The sequence below is a fragment of the Caenorhabditis remanei genome, chromosome V (assembly GCF_010183535.1).
Source record: "Caenorhabditis remanei strain PX506 chromosome V, whole genome shotgun sequence".
In the NCBI taxonomy this organism is placed as follows: domain Eukaryota; kingdom Metazoa; phylum Nematoda; class Chromadorea; order Rhabditida; family Rhabditidae; genus Caenorhabditis; species Caenorhabditis remanei.
Window position 1 is genome coordinate 1,282,714 of NC_071332.1, and position 21,723 is coordinate 1,304,436.

At 38.0% G+C, this 21,723-nt stretch overlaps 4 protein-coding genes across 4 annotated transcripts; all 4 read right to left on the reverse strand.

The window, feature by feature from the left end:
• Positions 1-839: 839 nt before the first annotated feature.
• On the reverse strand, positions 840-3,290 carry GCK72_016644 (uncharacterized protein; the record flags this gene model as incomplete). Its single annotated transcript, XM_003092347.2, has 5 exons — positions 840-914; positions 1,082-1,393; positions 2,064-2,201; positions 2,253-2,380; positions 3,047-3,290. The coding sequence occupies 5 exons, from the start codon at positions 3,288-3,290 to the stop codon at positions 840-842; spliced, it is 897 nt and encodes a 298-aa protein (XP_003092395.2).
• Positions 3,291-6,016: 2,726 nt separating this feature from the next.
• GCK72_016645 (uncharacterized protein) lies at positions 6,017-7,855 on the reverse strand (the record flags this gene model as incomplete). The annotated part of the gene is made up of 4 exons (XM_053731604.1): positions 6,017-6,103; positions 6,152-6,463; positions 7,440-7,567; positions 7,612-7,855. 4 exons carry the CDS (start codon positions 7,853-7,855, stop codon positions 6,017-6,019), a joined length of 771 nt encoding a protein of 256 aa, XP_053580517.1.
• Positions 7,856-9,065: 1,210 nt separating this feature from the next.
• Positions 9,066-14,767, reverse strand: GCK72_016646 (uncharacterized protein; the record flags this gene model as incomplete). The annotated part of the gene is made up of 8 exons (XM_053731605.1): positions 9,066-9,152; positions 9,201-9,512; positions 10,264-10,401; positions 10,455-10,582; positions 10,634-10,888; positions 13,189-13,322; positions 13,814-14,635; positions 14,685-14,767. 8 exons carry the CDS (start codon positions 14,765-14,767, stop codon positions 9,066-9,068), a joined length of 1,959 nt encoding a protein of 652 aa, XP_053580518.1.
• A 1,932-nt stretch (positions 14,768-16,699) lies between these two features.
• On the reverse strand, positions 16,700-20,487 carry GCK72_016647 (uncharacterized protein; the record flags this gene model as incomplete). The annotated part of the gene is made up of 4 exons (XM_053731606.1): positions 16,700-16,833; positions 16,876-17,080; positions 19,483-19,932; positions 20,404-20,487. 4 exons carry the CDS (start codon positions 20,485-20,487, stop codon positions 16,700-16,702), a joined length of 873 nt encoding a protein of 290 aa, XP_053580519.1.
• Between the last annotated feature and the right edge of the window lie 1,236 nt (positions 20,488-21,723).

The following is a 21,723-nucleotide window of genomic DNA, read 5'->3' on the forward strand; positions in this document are numbered from 1 at the left end:
GGGCGCCTTATATGGGGTTTCCCTTATCTGTGCTCTAGATCTAGTGGTCTAGATGAGTTGGAAGATAGGGAAGATAAGGGGGGAGAGGTTACGCGGGAATTTGAAAAAAACTCATGGGTTTGAAACGAGGAAAGAAAGTTCACGAAGATAATAAATAATGAAACATGAAAAAAAACTGTGAATTTACCGGAAATTTACCGGTAAATATTCATTTTTGTCTTGGTCACGAAACCGGACATTTTGCAAGCGGACGTCTTGGAACCGGTCGTTTTGAAACAGTTTTGAAAAGTCCGGTTGTGAAATGTTTATTTTCAAGAAAAACTTCATATTTTTTTGGACATTTCGGTAATTTATTGATAATTTATTGATAAAATTTACCGAAACGTTCCGGAAATTCACGCTGGTTGCAAAACGACAAGTTGCGAAATGGCGTAGTTGAGAAACGTCTCGGAGCCACTCCCTGTCCACGCGCTTATCAAGTCGCTACGCAGCGAAATAATTTCCGACCCCCAGGACCCCCCGACCCCCTTTTATTTCTACCCAACCAAAAACTTCCGATAGGTTTTTGATTCCACATCACTTTTCGCACTTTCCGTTCCATTTAGGTGTGAAATATTAGAATGTGTTTTTTCCCACTTGGTCTGATGACTTTCGTTAGATTTTTAGATTTTTTAATTTTTGAAGCATCAGTGGAGGTGTTCGTATGATGTCTAGTGGAGCGCAATTGTAAGATATTGGCTGAGAATTTTTATATCAAAGGACACAAGGCGAATGTCGTGAGATCAAAAACAGATGGTAGACAGAATTTTTTTCAAAAAAAGGTGTCTAGAGAAAATGTGTTAACTGGTCATCGAGCGAACCACCAGAACATTTGTATCCTGCCATCCAAACATCTGTCTAATCTTCGCACGAATCTGAAAACCTCCACGTATTCTCATTTGTCCTATTAGCACGACTTTATTCTTACAACTGCGCTCTATCGAAAATGGTGTGCAAAATTGAGAGACTCAGAGAAAAAGAGAAGAGGGTTTCGGTGGAGCGCAGATGTAAGAACTGTAGTACCACGTCTCTTCCAACTCACCGCATGACTGAAACCGACGAGAAGCCAAGGTTGCACCAATGTCAATCCATCACTGATGAACGGGAGAATCCCTGCAAGAGTAGTGGCTAGTGGATGAGTGGAAAGAGCAACACGGGCGACACTGAGAGCACATCCGAGAAATTGAACGAAGCAGGTGATGGACATGATGATGACAAAGTTGAATTCTACTTTGCTCCGTTTTTGGGTGCCGATGGTTCGGACGGTCATAAGGCTTGTGATATTGGTACCGATGGAGAGGATGGTGATGGAGATCATGGCGGGAATGAGGAAGAAGAAGTTGTCGTTGATGGGCTGGAAATATCTCAAACCTTAGCATAGCTATGAAAAAGTTGTCAATTACAAAACTGTACTCCTAACCCGGCTCTCCATTTTTGTAGTTTACAGCTTTTTGATAGCTATTCACCCTACTGAGATATGCACCCACCTTTGAAGATAGGTACCTTGAGGGAGAGACGCAGAGAAGACAGTCGCTCTCGTTTCTCTGCGTCTCCCCCTTTCCTCCTTTCAGGTACCAATCTTTGAAGACGCTTATCTCAGTAGGATGAAAAGCTATCAAAAAACTTTCAACTACAAAAATGTAGCTCTATTCTTGAGCTATTCAGTCGTCTTAAAAAAAAGTTGAATTTCTTAGTTTTTGAAACAGAAACATAGTTTGAAATTTGGCCAGTTTTTCAATTAAAAAAAGTTTTTTTGTACCAAAATTAGCAATTCAACGTCATTTTTCCCACTATCAATGGCAAATCAGTGTATGGGGGAGAGAGCGCAGACAGTCAGACACTCTAGCCTCTCTGCGCGCACTCTCTCCCCTCTCAACTTCAAAGGCGCATATCTCAAAACCCTTAAGAAACTTTCAACTACAAAAATGTAGCTCTATTATTGAGCTATTCAGTTGTATTGAACAGTTTTTGAGTTCCTGAGAGCTACCTGAAATTCTCCAACTACAAAAATGATCCCCTCTCACCATCGGTGTCTTTAATGCATAGCTCTCCGACTCCTCATCATAAACAATCTCGGTCCGATAATAAAAGCATCGATGGGTGTCCAAAAACGGAAGAGCGAAGACTATAAGCATGATAAGCCAGGTGTATTTTTTCCAGATCTGGAAGAAGAAGTTAATTTGGTGATCACCACTTTGAATCAGTTTTCTTACCGGCTCCGCAGTTTTGTAGTTCCAAAGAACGCTGAGCCGATTGAAAGAGATAAGGGCGGTGGTGGAGTACTGTACATAAGCCATATGGTAGCTCATAGAAGTGAGGAAGTTCATCGGGAAGTAGTTGTCTGGAAAAATCGGTTTTTGGGAGTAAAAATAGTTTTACATTTTTGGTCAAAAACTGTCTCAATTTTCTATTTTGGTAGGATTAGTGTTCAAAACAGTATCAAGCAAACTAAGAAGGTTCAGAAAAGTATAATAATGAAGTATTTCAGAAAAATCCAATTTTTTACGCCCTTAACCTAAAATATTTCTAAAACCTAAAATATTTCAAAATATACCATGATTATACTTTTCTAATCCGTCTTAACACGTAGATTCTAAAAAATTTAAGTAGAATCGCTAAAAACTTGATTTGAGCTCATTATGACTAAAATACTAAAAATGAAAACATTAATTTTTCGTTTTTTGTCTAAAACTGCCTGAATTTTGTATTTTAGCAGAAGTAGTGTTTATAACAGAACTCAGAAAATCAAAACTGCTCGGAAAAGCATTAACTTCAGAAAAACTCAAATTTAGACCCCTCTAGTTACCTTTTGGACCCTAAACCTAAAATATTTCAAAATGTGTCATTATACTTTTTGAATTTTTAAATGGAATCTAAATCCACTTGGTCTTGAGTTTTCTGATTTGAACCTGAGTATCTATATGCTCTCCGGAAATCTTATTATGCATTGTTATCCTAATCTCGTTATCCAGAAAAATGAGTCACACAAACAATTCCCCCCACTCACGCATATTCCGGTATAAAAACGCGAATGCACAAGTGTCACAAGTGATACTATTCAATCGCATCATGTAGAATCCCACGATATACGTGAATAGGTTCATGGCTCCATCGTATAAGTATAGCGTGAAAAAAGAGGAATCGAAAGATTTCCGGTAGCGAAAGATGATGTAGATGGTGAATAAGTACAGTAGGATAGATGGCACCGAGTAGATGGCGGAGATAACGAAGGTAAGAAGGGCTGAGAGCATCTTGGAGTAAGCAAATAGAAAAGAGACCCCCTTTCAAATTCTGAATCCTCTGAGACCACGCCCACCAGAGCACCCTGAGAACGTAAGTCAGAATTCAAGTGGAACGCCGCTGAAAATTGGTGGGTTTTGAGGAAAATGCCAGACGAGCGTGACGAGAACCAATTAGAGCACGCTTCGGATGAGTTCGTTGAAACTTTGTGTTGCTGAAAATAACAGATATACATCATTTGAAAAATTTAAGACACATTCATGGCGATGTACAGAAAAAGGTTTTTATGAGGTTGCGTGATGCATAGTAATTACCTAGACAACTAATAACACATAGAGTATTTTATATTTGGCTCTGCCCCTTTACCGTCTAAAATAGCCCTTAAATTTTGACGAAAACTAATAAAAAACTTTAAATAGAGAAAAAAGTGAGAGAAAGAAGAAAAATGTTGATCATTTATATATCCAACCTCCAGACTGCTCAAATTGTAGCTAACGGTTCCCCAGTGGAGCCATGTGATGTAACTAATCCGTTTTGCTATTTGAGTACAAAATACTTAAAACATAAATAAACTCATACTTGTCAACGGGCCGAAACGGGCCGACACGGGCCGGCTCGTAACTCGCGTCAAAATGAATATTATGAGCTGAAAAATATACCAAAATATAGATCTCAGCGAGTTCTATGTCCGTGACCTACTACGGGCCGGATGGCTATTCGTTAATGTGCCGCGGGCCGGGAAAAAGTGCCAAAAAACGCGAAAATGGCCAAAAAAGCCATTCTAGCCCGGCCCGTGGCATATTAACGAATAGCCATCCGGCCCGTAGTAGGCCACGGCCATAGAACTCGTCGAGATCTACATTTTGGTATATTTTTCAGCTCATAATATTCATTTTGACGCGAGTTACGAGCCGGCCCGTTTCGGCCCGTTGACAAGTATGAATAAACTATTACCCAGCGACTATAGTATTGTAGGCTCCCGATGTTTGAGCAGCATCGGTTGACGCCACTGGACCTAATAGGGGTCATTCATGTAGAAAGTGGAGACCATAAACATATCAGAAACGGGGATAACACAAAATAGGATGATTATTTCCCGGTGTTTCAATGTTTCAGCTTTAACTCGACTTGTCTGGCTAAAAGTGTCAAGCGAAATCCAAAAATTTCAGGAATGAAAGTTTCAGCCAAAAAAGCACTTGCATGGTCTTGGGGCTCCCTTGTGAAAGTTTTTAGTCACGCATACTTATAACAGGAAGTTTTTTGATAATGAGTGTTGTGAAATGAGAAAGATTTGTAAATGGTAGTGTAAGGACACCGGCAGTTTAAAGAACGAAGAAAAACAAAAAGGAAGAGAGAAAATAAAATTCGTTGTCTGAAAACGTGCTAGACGAAAAAAAAAGAAAATTGGAAATTTAGTTAATTGGTAGAGAGGGAATTCAAGAAACAAGACACTGAACTGGTCTGAAATCACTGATTTTTCTAAAAGGCTGTTTGGGAATTTTGTATTTCTAAGGTATCGGAGACGATTCAATGCATAATTGGAACCAATTTTAATATAAAACTGAAATTGGGATTAGATTAATTAAGCATACTTGCAAACTGGGTCTACACTGGTCGGCGCGTAACTCGCATCAAACTGAATTCAATGAGTTGAAAAATATACGAAAATGTAGATCTCGGCAAGTTCTATGTCAGTGATTTACTACGAGCCATGTGGCTACTCGTTAATATGTATGCCGGGTGCCAAGAAAAAGTGCCAAAAAAAGACCAAAAAATCCATTCTAGCCATCCGACCCGTCTTAGGCCACAGACATATGTAGAACTCACCGAGATCTAAATTTCGGCATATTTTTACCTCATAGAATTGAGAATTAAGTTTGGAACGAGTTACGCGACGTCCCGGTGCGCAAGTATAGTAACTAGCGGTGAACTAGCCTTCTTGTACATGCAAATCGGTCCGAAGTGGAGCCAATACGGCCCGACGCATGACTCGTTTCAAACTGAGGTAAAAATGAACCAAAATTTTGATCTGGGCGAGTTCTATGCCTTACTCTAAACTTATTATCAGTATGACAGGCCAGGTTACAAACTAGGTCACCAACATAGAACTCAAAAAGATCTAAATCTTGAAGTCTGAAGATGTTAATTTTCAAGCAGTACGAATGTTATGACCCTAAAAACAAAAAATCTGGTTTTGTTCGCTGCCGATAAGACTGAAAATGGTTGTTTCTTTAATTTTTAAGCTTCAAAATCGGTTCCCAACGTTTCAAGTCATCTTTTATGTTTTATTTGTAAGGATCTTAAATTAAACATTTATCAAATAGATACCCTCGACTGGCATAAAATTGAAGAATAATGAAATATAGTTCAAAACATGCCCAACGGGAACAGAAAACGGAAAATCTGTATAGAAACTCAGACCTCCCCCCAACAAATCCCGTGTCCACCCATAAAATCCTTGCGTGAAGTACAAAAAGAACAACGGACACCTGTCGTGCTTTAAGCTAGGGCTTGAGCTCCACAAGCTTAGTACCGCACCTGCCGTTGAGCCGCGCAACTTGCAACACGCAACATGAAATCCGGAAAAGAGGTCCGGAGACCTCTTAATTTATATAGTCTAACATGTCTAGATCACAGAGTCCAATAACGAATTTATTCGGAAAAACTTGTGATCATTCAAAAACAGCAGTTGAATAGCTTCCCTCGGGAGGCAAATTGCTCATTAGTCTGCGATGAATCAGTTGAAAGTTGTAGACCTCGGAATAACAACTGAACTTTTATTTTGTTTCTTTCGACCAATGGTTTCAATGATCTTATTCCGAATCTGGAAGAATAGACGTCATTGATATTTTCACAAAATCAAAATTCTTACAACATGACTGAATGCCAAAAGCAGCCAGGGTTGCACCAGACTCAACCCGTCACTAATAAACGGGATATACGTTGCTAACGTCACAGCGATTGGGGAGCCGATATATTGAATTCTGATAAAACTTGACACAGCGCCGCAGAGTTGGACGAGACAAGTGATACATGCGATGATGATGAAGTTGGATTCTGCTTTGTAGCGGACTTGGCTGGCAAGGTTCCGGACTATTGTGACGCTAAAGATGTTGATGACAATGGAGAAGACAGTGGAGATAACCATAAAGGGGATGAGAACGGAGAATATTTTGTCGATGGGCTGGAATTGGGAAAGGATTCTTTGGAGACCCGGCTTTCAAACGATCTATAAATTTGGTCATGGGTACTTTTGACTGCGTGGAGTCCATTTCTGCAATCAAAACCTGCTAAATGTCTCTGCGAGACGAGTTATGAGCTCTCTTACTTTTAAGCTTTTTGTGGCGGTCATGGATCTGGCCGTGGTGTCCCTTTTAGTTAAAAAAAACTCAGGACAAGAAGTTCAGACTTGCCATAAAGCTTTGCTGAGGTGTGGCTGATCGACTTATCGGGCAACAGTAAGCAATCTAATCTGTTTGTACCACACGGGAGCTAGTAGTTTTGTCTATGGCTAGCGACACTGTCCGATCTTACAACAGTTTGCGAATCAGGCCAATGTAGATAAGTTACTCCAACTGATTAAGCTACTCGACGTAGCAAGATATAGCAATATGTAGTAAGAAGACGGAATTCTAATAATTCCACCTCACCCACCCTTACAACCGCGCAAACGAGAGAGTATCGGCGAGGGACGCTGAGTTTTTTTCTCGCGCCGCCACAGATTTTTCCAGTTTTTGACCTATTGGAATTTTTTCATAATAATTAACAAAAACTTTTGAAAAATAGGAAAAATAGGTAAAAACTGTGAAAATCAGAGTCGGCGCCTGAAAAACTTCTGCGTCTCTCGGTGGGGTGCAGTTGTAATAAAAATGCTTGGCTAATATTCTCTTGCTTTGGCATGTCTTGATAATGTTTATTTTTGACACACCTACACTAGGTCAGCTGATCTTTCTCAGACCCCACTTTTTTAATTACTTACCATATCTGTAGTTATTGTATAAGTGTCTGTTGCATTTGAATATGTCAATTGAGTGTTATGAATCAAGATAACCCTGGTATTCAATAAGGGAGCAAAACATATCAAACTGATAACGATCCAGGTGTACTTCCGCCAAAGCTAAACACAAGTTTCAAATTATCTCTCAATTTTCCCCACTTACCGGCTCAAAAGTGTTGTACTTGAGCATAACAGACAAACGATTCAACGAAACCAGAGTGGTAATTGCATACTGGACATACGCCATGTGGAAATTCATCAACATTGTGAAGTCTAGCAGGAATGTGTTAGCTGGAATATTTATTTGTTTTACTGAAATTTAACATCTGAATTACCAATGATTCTATAGAATGCACCAATGAAGCTGTTGTATCCAGTGATTGCCGGGATTCGAGTTTTGAAATAATTATTGAGAAACGTGAATAGGTTCAAGGCGCCATCGAATAAGTAGAGTTGGAAGAAGGATGAGTCAAAGGTCTTACGGTAGCGGAGTATGATATAGAAAGTTAGGATATAGAGGACGAATGACGGGATACCATAGAAGAGGTAGATACAAAATGTGTGCCAAGCGGAGAGCATATTGTGAAGAGCTGAGAATTTTTAGGTTGTTAAATAAGGATAGTAAGAAAACATCGATTCGAAAAGCGTCTGACAAACGTAATGTTAAAATAAATATTTTCTAACCTTTACAACAACAAAAAAGTTCGATAACCGCTAATTTGCAATTCTGACTTGACATTCTGTCTAAATCCACTAGACTTGAGTTTTTACTTCCGGTACACAATTTAAAAATAAATGAATAGTTCAAAAGTTTAAAGATGGAAGAGAATGGAGTTGCGCACGGATATGTATTGTCAGTTCACAAATCCTGATTGTAATTTATTACGGTTTTCATGCTATCAACTACGAGACCCATCCGTACAAATTCCATGCGCTTTTAACACCACCGGGCAAGAGGTCGTTAACTATACTTTTTCAATTAAACTGAATAATTATAAAATTTTAATAAGGATGTTTTGCCCGTAACCGACCAAATTATGGTTATATCGAAGCAGGGAATTTTGCATGGTTCCTCCGGGCGGTTCTGATCCCTAAAGGTTTGATTCTGCAGCACCAGTAAAATGGCCGCGTTCTAATTATAAGGCAAAACTCGAATGAAATCGCATGACCATGAAAGTATGGCACGCTCCTTTAAACCGGGGTACTGTAGTTTTTGTGGTGGGACCCATCTTTTCGAAACCTGGGCATGATTATACTTTTAGGAAAGCTCTCGACGAGCTGAATTTAAAAATATTAATTTCAAAGAATTTGGTGTAAAACTAAGCGATACAGTAGATCATGCACAGTTCCCTTCAAAAAAACTACAGTAACCCGAGTTTAAAGGTGCAGGTACTAAGATATAGACAAGGTTATACTTTTCTGAAAGCTGGAAATACGCTGCATCTGAAGATGTAAATTTCAGATCATTCGAAAAAAAATCACAGCAACTTTGACTATGATCTGACCAATACCGTCTTGAACTGTGATACTGCTGTAAAAGTGGAAACTCCTAAAATGAAGAAGCGAATATTTCAGATCAAAACCCAATAAGTTCTGCAACTAGGGAATTTTAAAAAATGCATTTTCCTTAGGTTTTTTTTCAATCATTTCTATCAATTTCTTTTTCAGGCACCTCATTCTTTACAAGATCATTCAGATCTATCCGATTGGGAGCACAGAGATCGAACACAAATTTATTCGAAAAAGTATGATGACTCAAAAAAGCATCCCTCAAGAATAAATGCATTAGTCAGACGTATGTTGTCGATTTTGGAATAGCAACTGCACTTTTCTTTAGCTTCTTCCGAAAAATGGTTCCCATGATCTTTCCTCGAGCCTGAAAAAGAAATTTACATATTTTACATTACAAAATGTTTAATCTTACAACATGACTAAATGCCAAAAGCAACCACGGTTGTACCAGACTCAACCCGTCACTGATAAACGGGATAAACGTAGCTAACATCACTGCCATCTCGCTTCCAACAAATTTGAGTCTTGTTACACTTAACACAGTCCCACAGAGTTGAACGAGACAAGTGATACATGTGATCATGATGAAGTTGGATTCGGCTTTGTAGCGGATTTGGGTTTGGAGGTTTCGGAGGACTGTTACACTGATGAAGTTGATGGCGACGGAGAGGACTGTGGAGATGATCATGAAGGGAATGCAGATGGAGAAGACTTCGTCGATCGCCTGGAATGGGAACAAGATATGGATGACCTTTTTGTGGAGTGGTCGAGCAATTTACTTTACTTGTCAATTGGGCCGAAACTAGCCACTCGCTTGAAGCTGAGAATCTACCGCGGGCCGGGATAAAGTATCAAAAACGCAATAGTGGCGAAAAAAGCAATTTTAATCCGGCTCGCGGTACATTAACGAATAGCCATTCGGCCCGTATTAGGCCACGGACATAGAGCTCGCTGAGATCTACATTTTGGTATATTTTTCGCCGGTCCGTCTTGATCCGTTTCGGCCTTGTTGACAAGTAGGCTCTATTCCAGCAAGGAAACGTTACACGCATATTCTCGGGTGTACCTTCACAAGGGAACCCCAAGCACTTGCAATTTTGGAATTTGATGAGAATGCTAACATATGCTTGTCTAGGCCTGAATAGACTCCCCTGAAATTTTTGGAATCCGCTCAGCACTTTGAACCGAGATATGAGCCCTCAAAGTTTACAGCTCCTTAACCATAGGAAACCGACTATCAATGTCACATCGTGGTAGCATCTGATGCCGTGTAGAACATCTCTATCGCTAGAAGCGATGTGCGGAATTCCGCCTTCCGCCTTCTGCCTTTTGCTTTCCGCCGCTTTTTTTCATACTGCCTTCCGCTTTCCCCTTTCCACCCAAAACTTTTTTATTCCGTTTTCCGCCTTCTGCCATTTCAAAAACCGCATTCCGCTCAACTCTGCACGCTATCCAGCTCTCTCTTCGCCACTCACCATATTTGTTGTTATAGAATAAGTGTCCGTTGTATTCAAATAGGTCAGTTGAGTATCGTAGTGTAAGACGACTTTGGTATTCAATAACGGAACGAAACATATCAAAACGATAGCGATCCAGGTGTACTTCCGCCAGAGCTAAATTACCCAATTTTTCAAATAATTTCTCATAGTCAGTATTCCCCACTTACCGGCTCAAAAGTGTTGTACTTGAGCATAACAGACAAACGATTCAACGAAACTAGAGTGGTAATTGCATACTGGACATACGCCATGTGGAAATTCATCAGCATTATGAAGTCTAGCAGGATCGAGTTAGCTGGAATATTTATTTGCTTTACTGAAAAAAACAATTAAAGTCTGAAAATACCAAGGATTCTGTAGAATGCACCAATAAAGCTGTTGTACCCAATGATTGCCGGGATTCGAGTTTTGAAATAATTATTAAGAAACGTGAATAGGTTCAAGGCGCCATCGTACAAGTAGAGATGGAAGAATGATGAGTCAAAGGTCTTACGGTAGCGGAGGATAATGAAGAAGGTTAGGATGTAGAGGACGAATGATGGTATACCATAGAAGAGGTAGATACAAAATGTTAGCCAAGCAGAGAGCATGTTGGGAAGAGCTGAAAATTTGGATTAGAGTTTTGAAGCGGGAAAGAGCTATGGAGTCTGGACGGGTCTACGCAAAGACTCAGATTCAAAAAACCAAACTCTAAAATACCACGTGAAGAAAAAAAAAATCACAACCACATAACAAAGAGATTTGGCTTGTAACTGCTAATTTAGGTGTCTGACTCAAAATTTTAAAATCTTTTCACCCGCAGACATCACATATACATAATTTTGACGAAAACGAGAAAAATATGCAAATTTATTTTCACAACTAGAATGGAGCATGTCAACTAGTGATTAATCCGCGTTTTAATTCTGAGAAGAGAAGGGATAAGGTGATTAGAACGAAAGCGACCAACTTACTCTCCCGGGAGGATTCAGAAGTGAATAACAGGAACGTGAAGAGGTGGAGAGAAGAGTTCAAGAGTTTAAACATTGAAGAAATGTGATGTTTCAGAAGAATTTTGGAAAGGAAAGGGGATGAAGACAGTACAGGAACCATGGCTGTCAAAAATAGCGCTCGAAATTGGGCGTCCCATTTTTTTCCAGTCATTTTGGAAAACAGTTAATTTTTGTCGGAGAGTAGTCAAATTTTGCCTGAAGACATAGCTGAGGACGTGACTTCCAAAGTTTGAAGAATATAGGTTTATCATTTTATGACTATCCGAGTTGGAACTCGCGAGACGTCCCAACTCGTCCCATTTCAAGCGCTAGTCAAAAAGGCCATGGGGGAAGTTTTATATCAGAGTTCCCAGACATGGAAAATTTTCGCTCCTACCCTATGAAACTTATATTTTTGAAAGCAACAAGTCGAGAGGTTTCGAATGAGCATAATCATTGAAAATATTCACAATTTTCGTGGTGTGACCCGAAATTGGAGACATGAGTGTTCAGAGTAGTACTTTTTTACAAAAACCACACATTTTCCTTTATTTCAAGCTAATCCCTGTATGAAATGGTCAAAAACTGATCGAGTTACAGATTGTTTGATTTCAATAAAGCGCAGTTGTGAAAGCACAAAAAAGTTTCGCCTCTGGGACGCTTTTAAACCAGACCGAGATGAGGGAGGGACATCAAAAATTAAAGAGCTCAGAAACTTTCTGCAAAAAATGGCCCATGTGGGGACTTTGGGAAATTCTCACAACGGTTTTCCCTAGACATTTTCAAATGTCGTGAGTAAATTTGTTTTGTTTTTCATGTTTAGATAGTTTTTTTGCGAAAAAGGTTAAGAAAGAACACAAATCAGAGATTTTTGAATCCATAAGTTTTCATGTTTGAACAATGCAAAAATCTGAAATTTTATGAGCAAAGATAAATCAAATTGAGTTTTACATCCGAAAATCTTTCATCATAACTACATCACATTTTGGAGATGAAAACCAAAGGTCACTAAGAAAAAAAATCTAGTTCATTCGTGAATGCATAAAAAAGAAGAAACAGGTGAAACATAATTGTTTTCCCTCTGTCATAGACACTCTATTCTGATGTGATGTGTAAACAATTATTATTATTTTTTTCGAAATCGGATTTGTAAATCTGAAATTTAAAAAAAAACAAAGTAATTCATAAAAAGAATAATTTGTTTCTGATGTAGCAAAGAGAGTTGAACAACAGGTTCTGGAAAAAACACGCTCTGAAAAAGCTTTCTTTCATCTTTCTAGTCTTTTTACTACGGAGTGACCTTTAACTACAGTATTGACCATACAGAATGCGACACTTGCAGTTTTTAGTTGAAAATGGTCAACTTTGTGAGTGTGAGACGGCCTCCCTGATAGTTTCATAATATTGATTGTTTATGGAATGTAAAGATCACAAATAAAGCTCCATTCTTGTAGTTGACAACTTTTTTGTACGGGCGCGTCCTAAGAAGTTATCAATCGTCAAAGAATATTCTCGAAAATTTTGCCCTTTTTTATTTCTAAAAGAAGACGTTTTTGAGTTGTTTTCATTGACTGCCTGTAGCTTTTTGGGATGTGCCTGTGCAAAAAAGTTGTTCACTAAAAAAATGAAGCTCTATTTTTTTTCTATACACTCCATAAACAATCAATATTGTGATACAAGCAGATAGGCCGTCTCACATTCACAAAGTTGACCATTTTCAACTAAAAACTGCAAGTGTCGCATTCTTTATGGCCAGCACTGTAAGTAGGAATTATGACCCAAATCATCGGATATCTGAAACCATTAAGATGACAAATAGGGTATCAAATTTATCTCGGTAAAATACAAACACACTTACTGAAATTCAAAAAAACGAGGAAGTATATTTATTGAAATTCAAGTTCACAAAAAATGAATCAATAAGAATTACCAACAAAATCCGGCCAAACAATCATCCAAAACTGCTTTGAGTCAGGTCCAAAATCTACGATTGTCGCTTTGACGTCATCAGTCGTTCTTTTGATATCAACACCAGCAGTGATAGTATGATGAATATTTTCTTCACTGAAAAAGGAAACTGTATGTAATTATGTACAGTACCATCCAAAAAAGTACCATATTTCGTCTTTTTAAGTTAAAATTGACCAACTTTGAGAGTGTGCAATGGTAATATTGATTGTCCCATCTAGTAGATTTTTAATTAATCATACATACCAAAGGTAGAGCTTTCTTTTTGTAGTTGACAACTTTTTTGTATAGACACTCCCTAGAGAGTTATGGTCATTTCGAGACGACAGCTCAAAAATCTCCCTATTTGCACTGACATTGGACGATTTTAGGGAGAAATTACTTTGTCGATATGTAACTTGCTAGGGAGTGTCCGTACAAAAAATTTGTCAACTACAAAAAATGGAGTTCTACACTTGGTCTGTTTGATCCCGTGAAAAGTTATTTTGTGGGACAATTAGTCACACTCTCAAAGTTGGACAATTTCAACTGAAAACGGCCAAAGTTGTATAACCTTTTGACCGGTACTGTACATATATCACACTTACTTTACATAGGATCTCTTCATATCATTGCCCATTTCTATGAAGTCAACATCATCCAACAATGAATCAAGATCGATCAATTCTTCACAGGTAACATAAATTTCTTTTAACTCAAAACAACCTCCACTTTTCCAATGCTTCAAGAACACATTCATATCTTGGCGCGTTAATACCGAATCTTGTAAGATAACATATTTGCAGTTCATCATCAATAAATGATCCTGATTTATCCAAAAACTTGGAAAAATGTATATACTATCAATGTTGATGTGAGGCATTGCGGCGGGACGGTAGTCTCTCGAAGGTTTCACAAATACAGTAAGATTCTTGGTGAGTCTATAAGATTCTATTACTTGGTCGAGATCTTGATCGGTTTTTGATGTAAATTCGCAATGAAGGAATTCTAATGACTGTTGGGTCCTCATAACCCAATTAAGCGCCCGTCTATGCTCGTTTTCAGCAAATTGATTTCCAAGAAGTACTTTATAAATATTCTGATTAAATATTTCACGGGCGTAATTTCCAATCTCGGTCAACCCAACGATTCGATCTTCCCAGTATGTCTTCAAGCAAGGCTCTTCACATACAACACCCATTTCTACAGGAATATTGGAAAACTCTCCAATTTTTACAGTACTCAGTGCTCGATTTTTTGAAAGCGTTGAAATTTGTTCCACTTTCAAAAGCAACTCAATTGTCATGTCATCTGAGTGTTTTAGACAATTCATTGCACCAAATCCCAAGTCAAGTTGAACATTTTTCGAAGGTCCTCGGTATGATATTGCAAGTTTTTTCGCCCTTTGAGAGCACAATGAGATATTTATTCTGGAATGAAAAAGTGGAACATTTTGGTTTTATTTTGGGTAAAACTCACATTCCTTGAGGTCCGAAATGATCGAAAACTTCTTGGATAGCAAGGTAGGGAAGAGAGAATAGAGGGAAATAAGCGGACGTCATTGAACTAGGGAATGACTGTCGTAAAGAGTGAGTACTGGTTTCTCGTAGGTCGACGAGCAGATGGCTGAGATGTTGTTGTACTCAAGATTAACGGGATACGCTGCAGATGGGAATGTGTAAGTGCTAAGTGGTCAATGTACCCTCACGTGAACAATCGTCAATGAGACAAACGAAGGAGGGAGGGAGTGTCAGGAGTACTGACTAGGGAGGGATCCCGAGTCGAGATGGAGTTACTGGTCGAGATATATATCACTAGAACGGAAATTTTGCGCTGATTTCAAATCTGTATTCTGTTTTTGCTGAACGATCTCGTGCAAAAAGTTGATCGCGTTTTTGTGGCTTCTCGGTGTAAAAATGAGCATTTAAAAGACACCCACAATTAACGTTTTTCAGATTTTTCTCAAATTTTTTTGTGTTGTATGTATGAGTACGGATGGAAAGATGATTTTTGCATTTATAAAATTTTCTAAAGTTCCAACACAAACAATACAATCTTCATAATTGGAAATACCCGTACAACACAAAAAATTTGAAAAAAATTTCAAAAACGTTAATTCCGGGTGTCTTGAAAATGCTCACTTTTACACCGAGAAGCCACAAAATTGCGAATAACTTTTTTCACGAGATCGTTCAGCAAAAACAGAATACATATTTGAAATCAGCGCAAAATTTCCGTTCTAGTGATATATATCTCGTCCTGTAACTCCATCTCGACTCGGGATCCTTCCTTAGTGAAGTTATATGTATTTTTCTAATTGCACATTCCGATACTTCAGAAAATTCTAAGGAACTTTTATTATTGACGCAAATACTATAAATCTCTCTGGACACCATAATCCTCGGTCTCCCGATTCAATAGGAGCTTTGTTGAAACAGTTTTTCCGCTCGGTCGTGTACTCCTCGCGGACAAAATGTGTCGATTTTTTACATCACAGATTCAGAATTCGAACGACGTCAGAACATTTTATGGAAAAACTGGGGAAACGAGGAATTGAGCAAAAAATATTATCCGAGAGGACTACACTGCGCGAAAATACATGAAAATCTCAAGTTTTGAAGGTTTTCAAGCATTTTTCTGACTCAAAACGGCATTTTTCAGTCAGAAGTGACAATTTATGTAATTGAATTTTTCAACACAAATAACACTTTTTTTCACAGATAAATTGGAAATCGGAAATTAAGATGGGTGAATTTTAAGTCAAAACCGACAGAAAATCGGCACAAAATGAATAAAAACTCCGAAAAATAATTTTTCGATGACAGTAAGACAACTGCGCTCTACCGAAATTACTTTAAAAATGTATCTTCTTCTCTGAATCTCTCAATTTCACACACTATTTCTTTCGGTTTCGGTAGAGCGCGGTTGTAAGAAGCGTGCCGTGCTAATAAAGCGGCTCGAAGTACAGAAGTGGTTGAAGAAAAACATTTGATGTCATCGGTTTGGAAGTAAAATAATGTTAATCATGTTAACACTTCTGAAATGTTTTACTGAACTTTTCAATATAGAGCGCTCTTTCATTTTTTGATGTCAGTGACTTTTTGTAATTGATTTACATGGAGAACAACAGACCACATTAATTTATTCAAGTTTTAAGGTTTTACAGAAAAAACCCAAAATGTAAAGAAAAGTTCACCATGTGTTAGATCTCGGAACAAACAAGATGCTCGTCTTCATTTTCAACCCAAGCATACAGCTTATTTTTTCCCGTATCTGAAAAAAAGAGTTTCCCCATTTTCCATAAAATTCCTCCTACCGCTTGACTGAATCCAAGTAACAACCAAGGCTGAATCAAAGTCAATCCATCACTGACAAACGGAAGAATAAATGCAAATACTCTACAAATTGGGAGCCCGACAGTCCAGACAATGGCAACACTCAAAACTGTGCCAAGAATTTGTACAAGACATGTTAGAGACATAATTATTATTAAATTAGTCTCCACTTTCTGTCTTAATTGAGCCTTCATACTTCGGACTATTGATAGAGAGGCGATATTTAGTGTCGCTGAGATAATGGTGGTTATAACCATGAAGGGGATCAAATACTTGAAGACGGCACTGCTCGGCTGAAAATCTGTTATTGCACAGAAACACTGAACCTTTCAAACCTACCATCGGTGACTCATACTTATAACTGTCAGTATCATTCAAGTACAGTATTTCAGTTTCATAGTTTCTCAGAGTATTGACAGCTGGAAGAATATAAATGGTGAGCATTAAGAGCCAGGTATAGTGTTTCCAAGCGGGTTCAATCCAAGTGTATTTGAGGAGTACTGAGAAACGGTTCAATGAAATGAGTGCAGTGGTAGCATACTGTACATAGGCCATGTGAAAGGTCATAGCGGTAAGGAAGTTGCTGAACGAGGTGTAGGTACCTGGAATTGGGCTGGGTGTTAAGAATGTACGGTAGGTAACAGAGCTCGGAGACGTTTTGGAACCAGATATTTAAAAACTGAGACATTTGAGAACCTCGACAGCCCTGATTCTGAGAAGTTCAGTATCGCTCAAAAGGTGATCAATTTTGTTTGTTTTCAGTGGAAAATAGTCAATTTTGACTGTGTATTTGGGCGCCACCTGGTTATCCAAGAAATTATATTTTGTATGGGTTGGACAGAGCAAAAATAGCACATCTTTTTTTTGTTGACCAATTTTTTGTATTGACACTCTATTGTCAAAGTTACAGGTCTCCGAAGTGTTTTGGAGTTTTTCCCTTTGACACCTGTTTTCATGGTAGTATCCCTACAAAAAAAATGGTCAACTACAAAAATTATATTCTATTTTGGCTCTGTCTAGCCCATACAAAATGACATTTGCCAGGCAATCAGGTGACACCAAAATACACTTTTAAAGTTGATAACCTTATGAGCACTGCACAATTAATTTGAACCGGAGCGGAAGCGTGTCCTCTGCCTGTTGAATTTAAAACCAGCTCACCGCCCTTGTCTTCCCTACACTACAGCTACACTAGACTAGTCGCCCTTGCAACCGTGCCCCATTGATAATCGTGTCTTTTATAGTAGCGTTCCAAATGCAAAACTACTGATGATCGAAAGTACATCCAAGCTCAAAAGATCTCCGTTCTCTATTATACACGCGGAAATGTTTTTGAAAGTCTCCTTTAACTACTGTAACCGTATAAAACAGGAATCCGTCTTGTCAAACCTTTAAATAAGCCCAGTGTCAGGTTAAATTCAAATTTTGAAACTAAATTGAAAATCTCCATGTTCCAGATTTCCAGCCATAACTTAAAACAAACCCACCTATATAAAGATAAAACGATGTCAGCAGTGTTCCTGTCCTCGTGATACTCATTAATCTAACCTGTACAAATCCCACCAAAAAAGTGTAAATATTCATGAAACCGTCGAACAAAAACAATTGAAAAAACGAGGAGTTGAATATCTTCCTATTCTTCAAAACCACAAAGAAAGTGATAAAGTACAGTATGACAGATGGTACTGAGTAGAAAAGGAAAATCAAGAATATAGACCAAGCAGGTGACATGGAGGAAGATTGAAAGAAGAAGAATGAATTTTCAAAAGTACGAGGGGAATCTGCAGAAAATAAAAAAAGTTTCTGCTTTAGTCAATTTGAGCGTAAATGTACTGCATGAGTAGTTTTTTAAGGGATGGAAAATCAGAGAATCATGCTAAAAAATTAAAATAAAACATTATGGCGATCGACCAATAAGAATTCTACTGGTAGTTGTGACGGATTTTTTTCTTCCTCGGAGCATCGTGTTGATTTTATTGCGAATCTGGAAAACACAAATAATTTCATATGGAATTTCTGGTAGAGAGGGCGCAGAGAAGTTAGACACTCTGGCTTCTCTGCGCCTCAATTGATCTTACTGTAGCGTATTTTCAAGGCGGTGTAACTCAAACGCTATAAGAGGTATCAAAAAGTGGTCAACTACAAAAATGGAGAGCTAGTATTGATCTACATAACAAAGCTAAATTCGGACAATTTGAGATGTTTGATGTTGAGTTACACGGTGTCAAAGATGACTAATTTTTCCAGGTAGAAATACATTTTTGTAGTTGACAAATTTTCAATAGGTTTGCATGGCTTTGAGATATGCGCCTTTAAAGTACCAGGTTTGTACATTCTAGTGATACTAAATTTGAATAAATTGAGACCTTCTCAAAGTTAGTCGTTTTTATATAAATCAAAAATTCTACAAATTTTACAAATTTTAAGCCAAAAATCGTTACGAACAGACAAAAACTCTCCGAGTTACAGAGTTTCGAAAAGTTTCGAAAACATGCATTTCACTTAAACTACCGTAACTCTATGATGTTCGTGGCGAGACCTTCGAGACATATATTCTCAGAATCAGCGCGTCAAGATGGTTCGAATGAGTATAATCATGACTATGTTTGATTTTTTGGATCTCGAGTGGAATTTAAAGGCGCATGGGCCAAAAAAGGTCAAAAATTGTAAGTGTAACAAAACTGAAAAAGTTTAATACGTTGATAGTCTGTCAAATATTAAACTGTTCATACATATGTATTTTGACCAGGAATTCTCAAAATGGGTTTCCAGGACGTTTCGAAACCAGACATTTCAAAACCAGATGTTTGGAAACTATGGCATTTCGAAGATGAAAAAGCAAAATGTACAGAAAAACGATGCCATGGTTTCAAAACGACTGGTTTCTAAATGTCCCAGATTCCCTCAGACATATCCTTTATCAACCCTGCACCCTGACTTACCGAATGACTGAAAATATACAATAACCATGGTTGCACCAGTGTCAATCCATCACTCACAAATGGTCTTATCACTGATAGATTTGTTTTAAAATCCGATTGCTCGAACACCAACATTCCTGTACTCAGAAACGTGCCAATCATTTGAATCACCAATGTTGTCGATAGAATTTTCAGAAAATTCGACTCTGCTTTACTCGCTTTCCAAAGTTGCACCTTTTTCACAAACTTGAAACTTGAATAGTTGGCAATTAACGAGATAATTATAGCAATTATCATGAATGGTATAAGACTGACGTAGATCTCTAGTAAAGGCATCTCGGTGGTAAGGGAGTAATAGTCGGTTGAGTTGAGGTACGTGAATTGAGATGGGTAGTTAAAGGCGGCACCGGTGCTCAGGAATGGAAGGAATATAAGGAGTAGGATTATGATCCAGCAGTATTTTTTCCAGAGCTGGAATTTTTTTAATATACAGAATCCAGACCGTTTCATAAATAGACATTTTGAAGAATTTAGTCTTTTTTTGTTCAATTTCACCTTTAGTATCGAAATGTTTTAGCTTATAAACGCTTGGTTTCGAAACGTCAAAATTTTCTGAAAATTTTTATATGCCTGGAAAGCTGATAACTCTGAATCTGTTTTCAGATTTTATCCAGGGTCAAAATGAGGCGAGATACGAGGATTTGAGTCAGCTCGTATTGATACTAGAAAATATTCGAAAATAGGTTCAGAATCTTTATGTTTTCAGCTTTCGGGTCATATAAAACTTGTCAAGGAAAATTTTTTCAGGCGGGAAAAATTGTATTACCTCGGCACAGTTCTTACAACTGCGCTCCACCGAAATGTCTGTCTCTTTTTCTCTGGCTCTCTCCATTTCGGTAGAGCGCGGTTGTAAGTAGCGTGCCGTACTAGTAATAAACTTACCGGCTCAAATAATTTATAATTAAGTAGCACTGTCAAACGATTCAACGAGATTATCGTAGTGATACCATACTGTAGAAATGCCATATGGTACCCCATAGAGTATATGAAAGGCATCGGGAGGTACTTATCTGGATAATCAATTTTGAGTAAGCAACCACATTCCACCTCGAATAACTCACTACACCACTCAAAACTGGAAGCCAGTAAGCATTCGTGGCAAGTGATTTCTGGAAGACGGAGAGTTGTGAACACTTTCAAAAATGTTGCAAAATTCTGAAACCAAAAGGTGGAATGCGGGAAAAAAGTTGGAAAGTTACCACTAGACAATCATAGCAATACAACTGGAAAAATGAGGAGCTAAATTCCGATTTATTCTTTATAATAACAAAAAGCGTCATAAAATACAGAATAAGAGATGGTATAGCATATAGTAAATATACGATAAATGTTATCATTGGTGCCATTTTTTGACACGAAATTGTGTTTTTTTTTCTTCTAGTCTAATAAGTTCTAGTCCAATGAGTTTCTTTTCGTGATAAGATGGGAGGTGGAGTTAGGTTTTTAGGGTACATGCGAAGGTGATGTGTGCTCATTATGCACAATGCATGTAGGTAGGTTTGAAATGTTTAAAACATGTGAAAAAATTGAGCAACAATTAATTGGTTTTTTATTATGAAAGTATAAAGTTGGAAAACCCGGAAACTAACTAAGTCGCTGCATCGGCAGAAAAAATTACTAACTAGAAAAGGCCATGAAGTCAATTTGGAGATATGAGACGTGACCTATATCATTAGAAAGCTGAGAAAACGCTGATTCAAAATATATATTTAATTTTTGCTCACGAGGCGTGGTATTCGAGAAAAATCAGGTCTAAGTTCTAAAAAATGACATCTTAAAAAATATAAAACTTCCCTAGTAAGTGACCGAGAAGTTATCGAACATGAACAGGGTATGAGCGGAATTCCGCATTCCGCGTTTTGCCTTCCGTCTTCCGCCTTGTCAAAAACCACTTTCTACTAAACTCTGAGCTCACAAGTGACCTAATGTTGACTCCAAAAACGTTTTTAGCTTTGGCCTTTGAGACCTGAAATATGAAAAAAACAAAGCTAAAATTCAGAAAAATACGCAAAAAACTGTTCAAAATGTTTCAAATTGTCATTTTTCTTACCACGCCTCAAAGAAAAAACCTAATTACATATATTCTTGGAATCAGCGTTTTCCCAGCTTTCAAAAGATATAGATCACGTCACGTACAGTACCGTAATGTTTGCCTTGTTCAGTTGAAAATGACCAACTTTGAGAGGACGTTACGGTGTCACC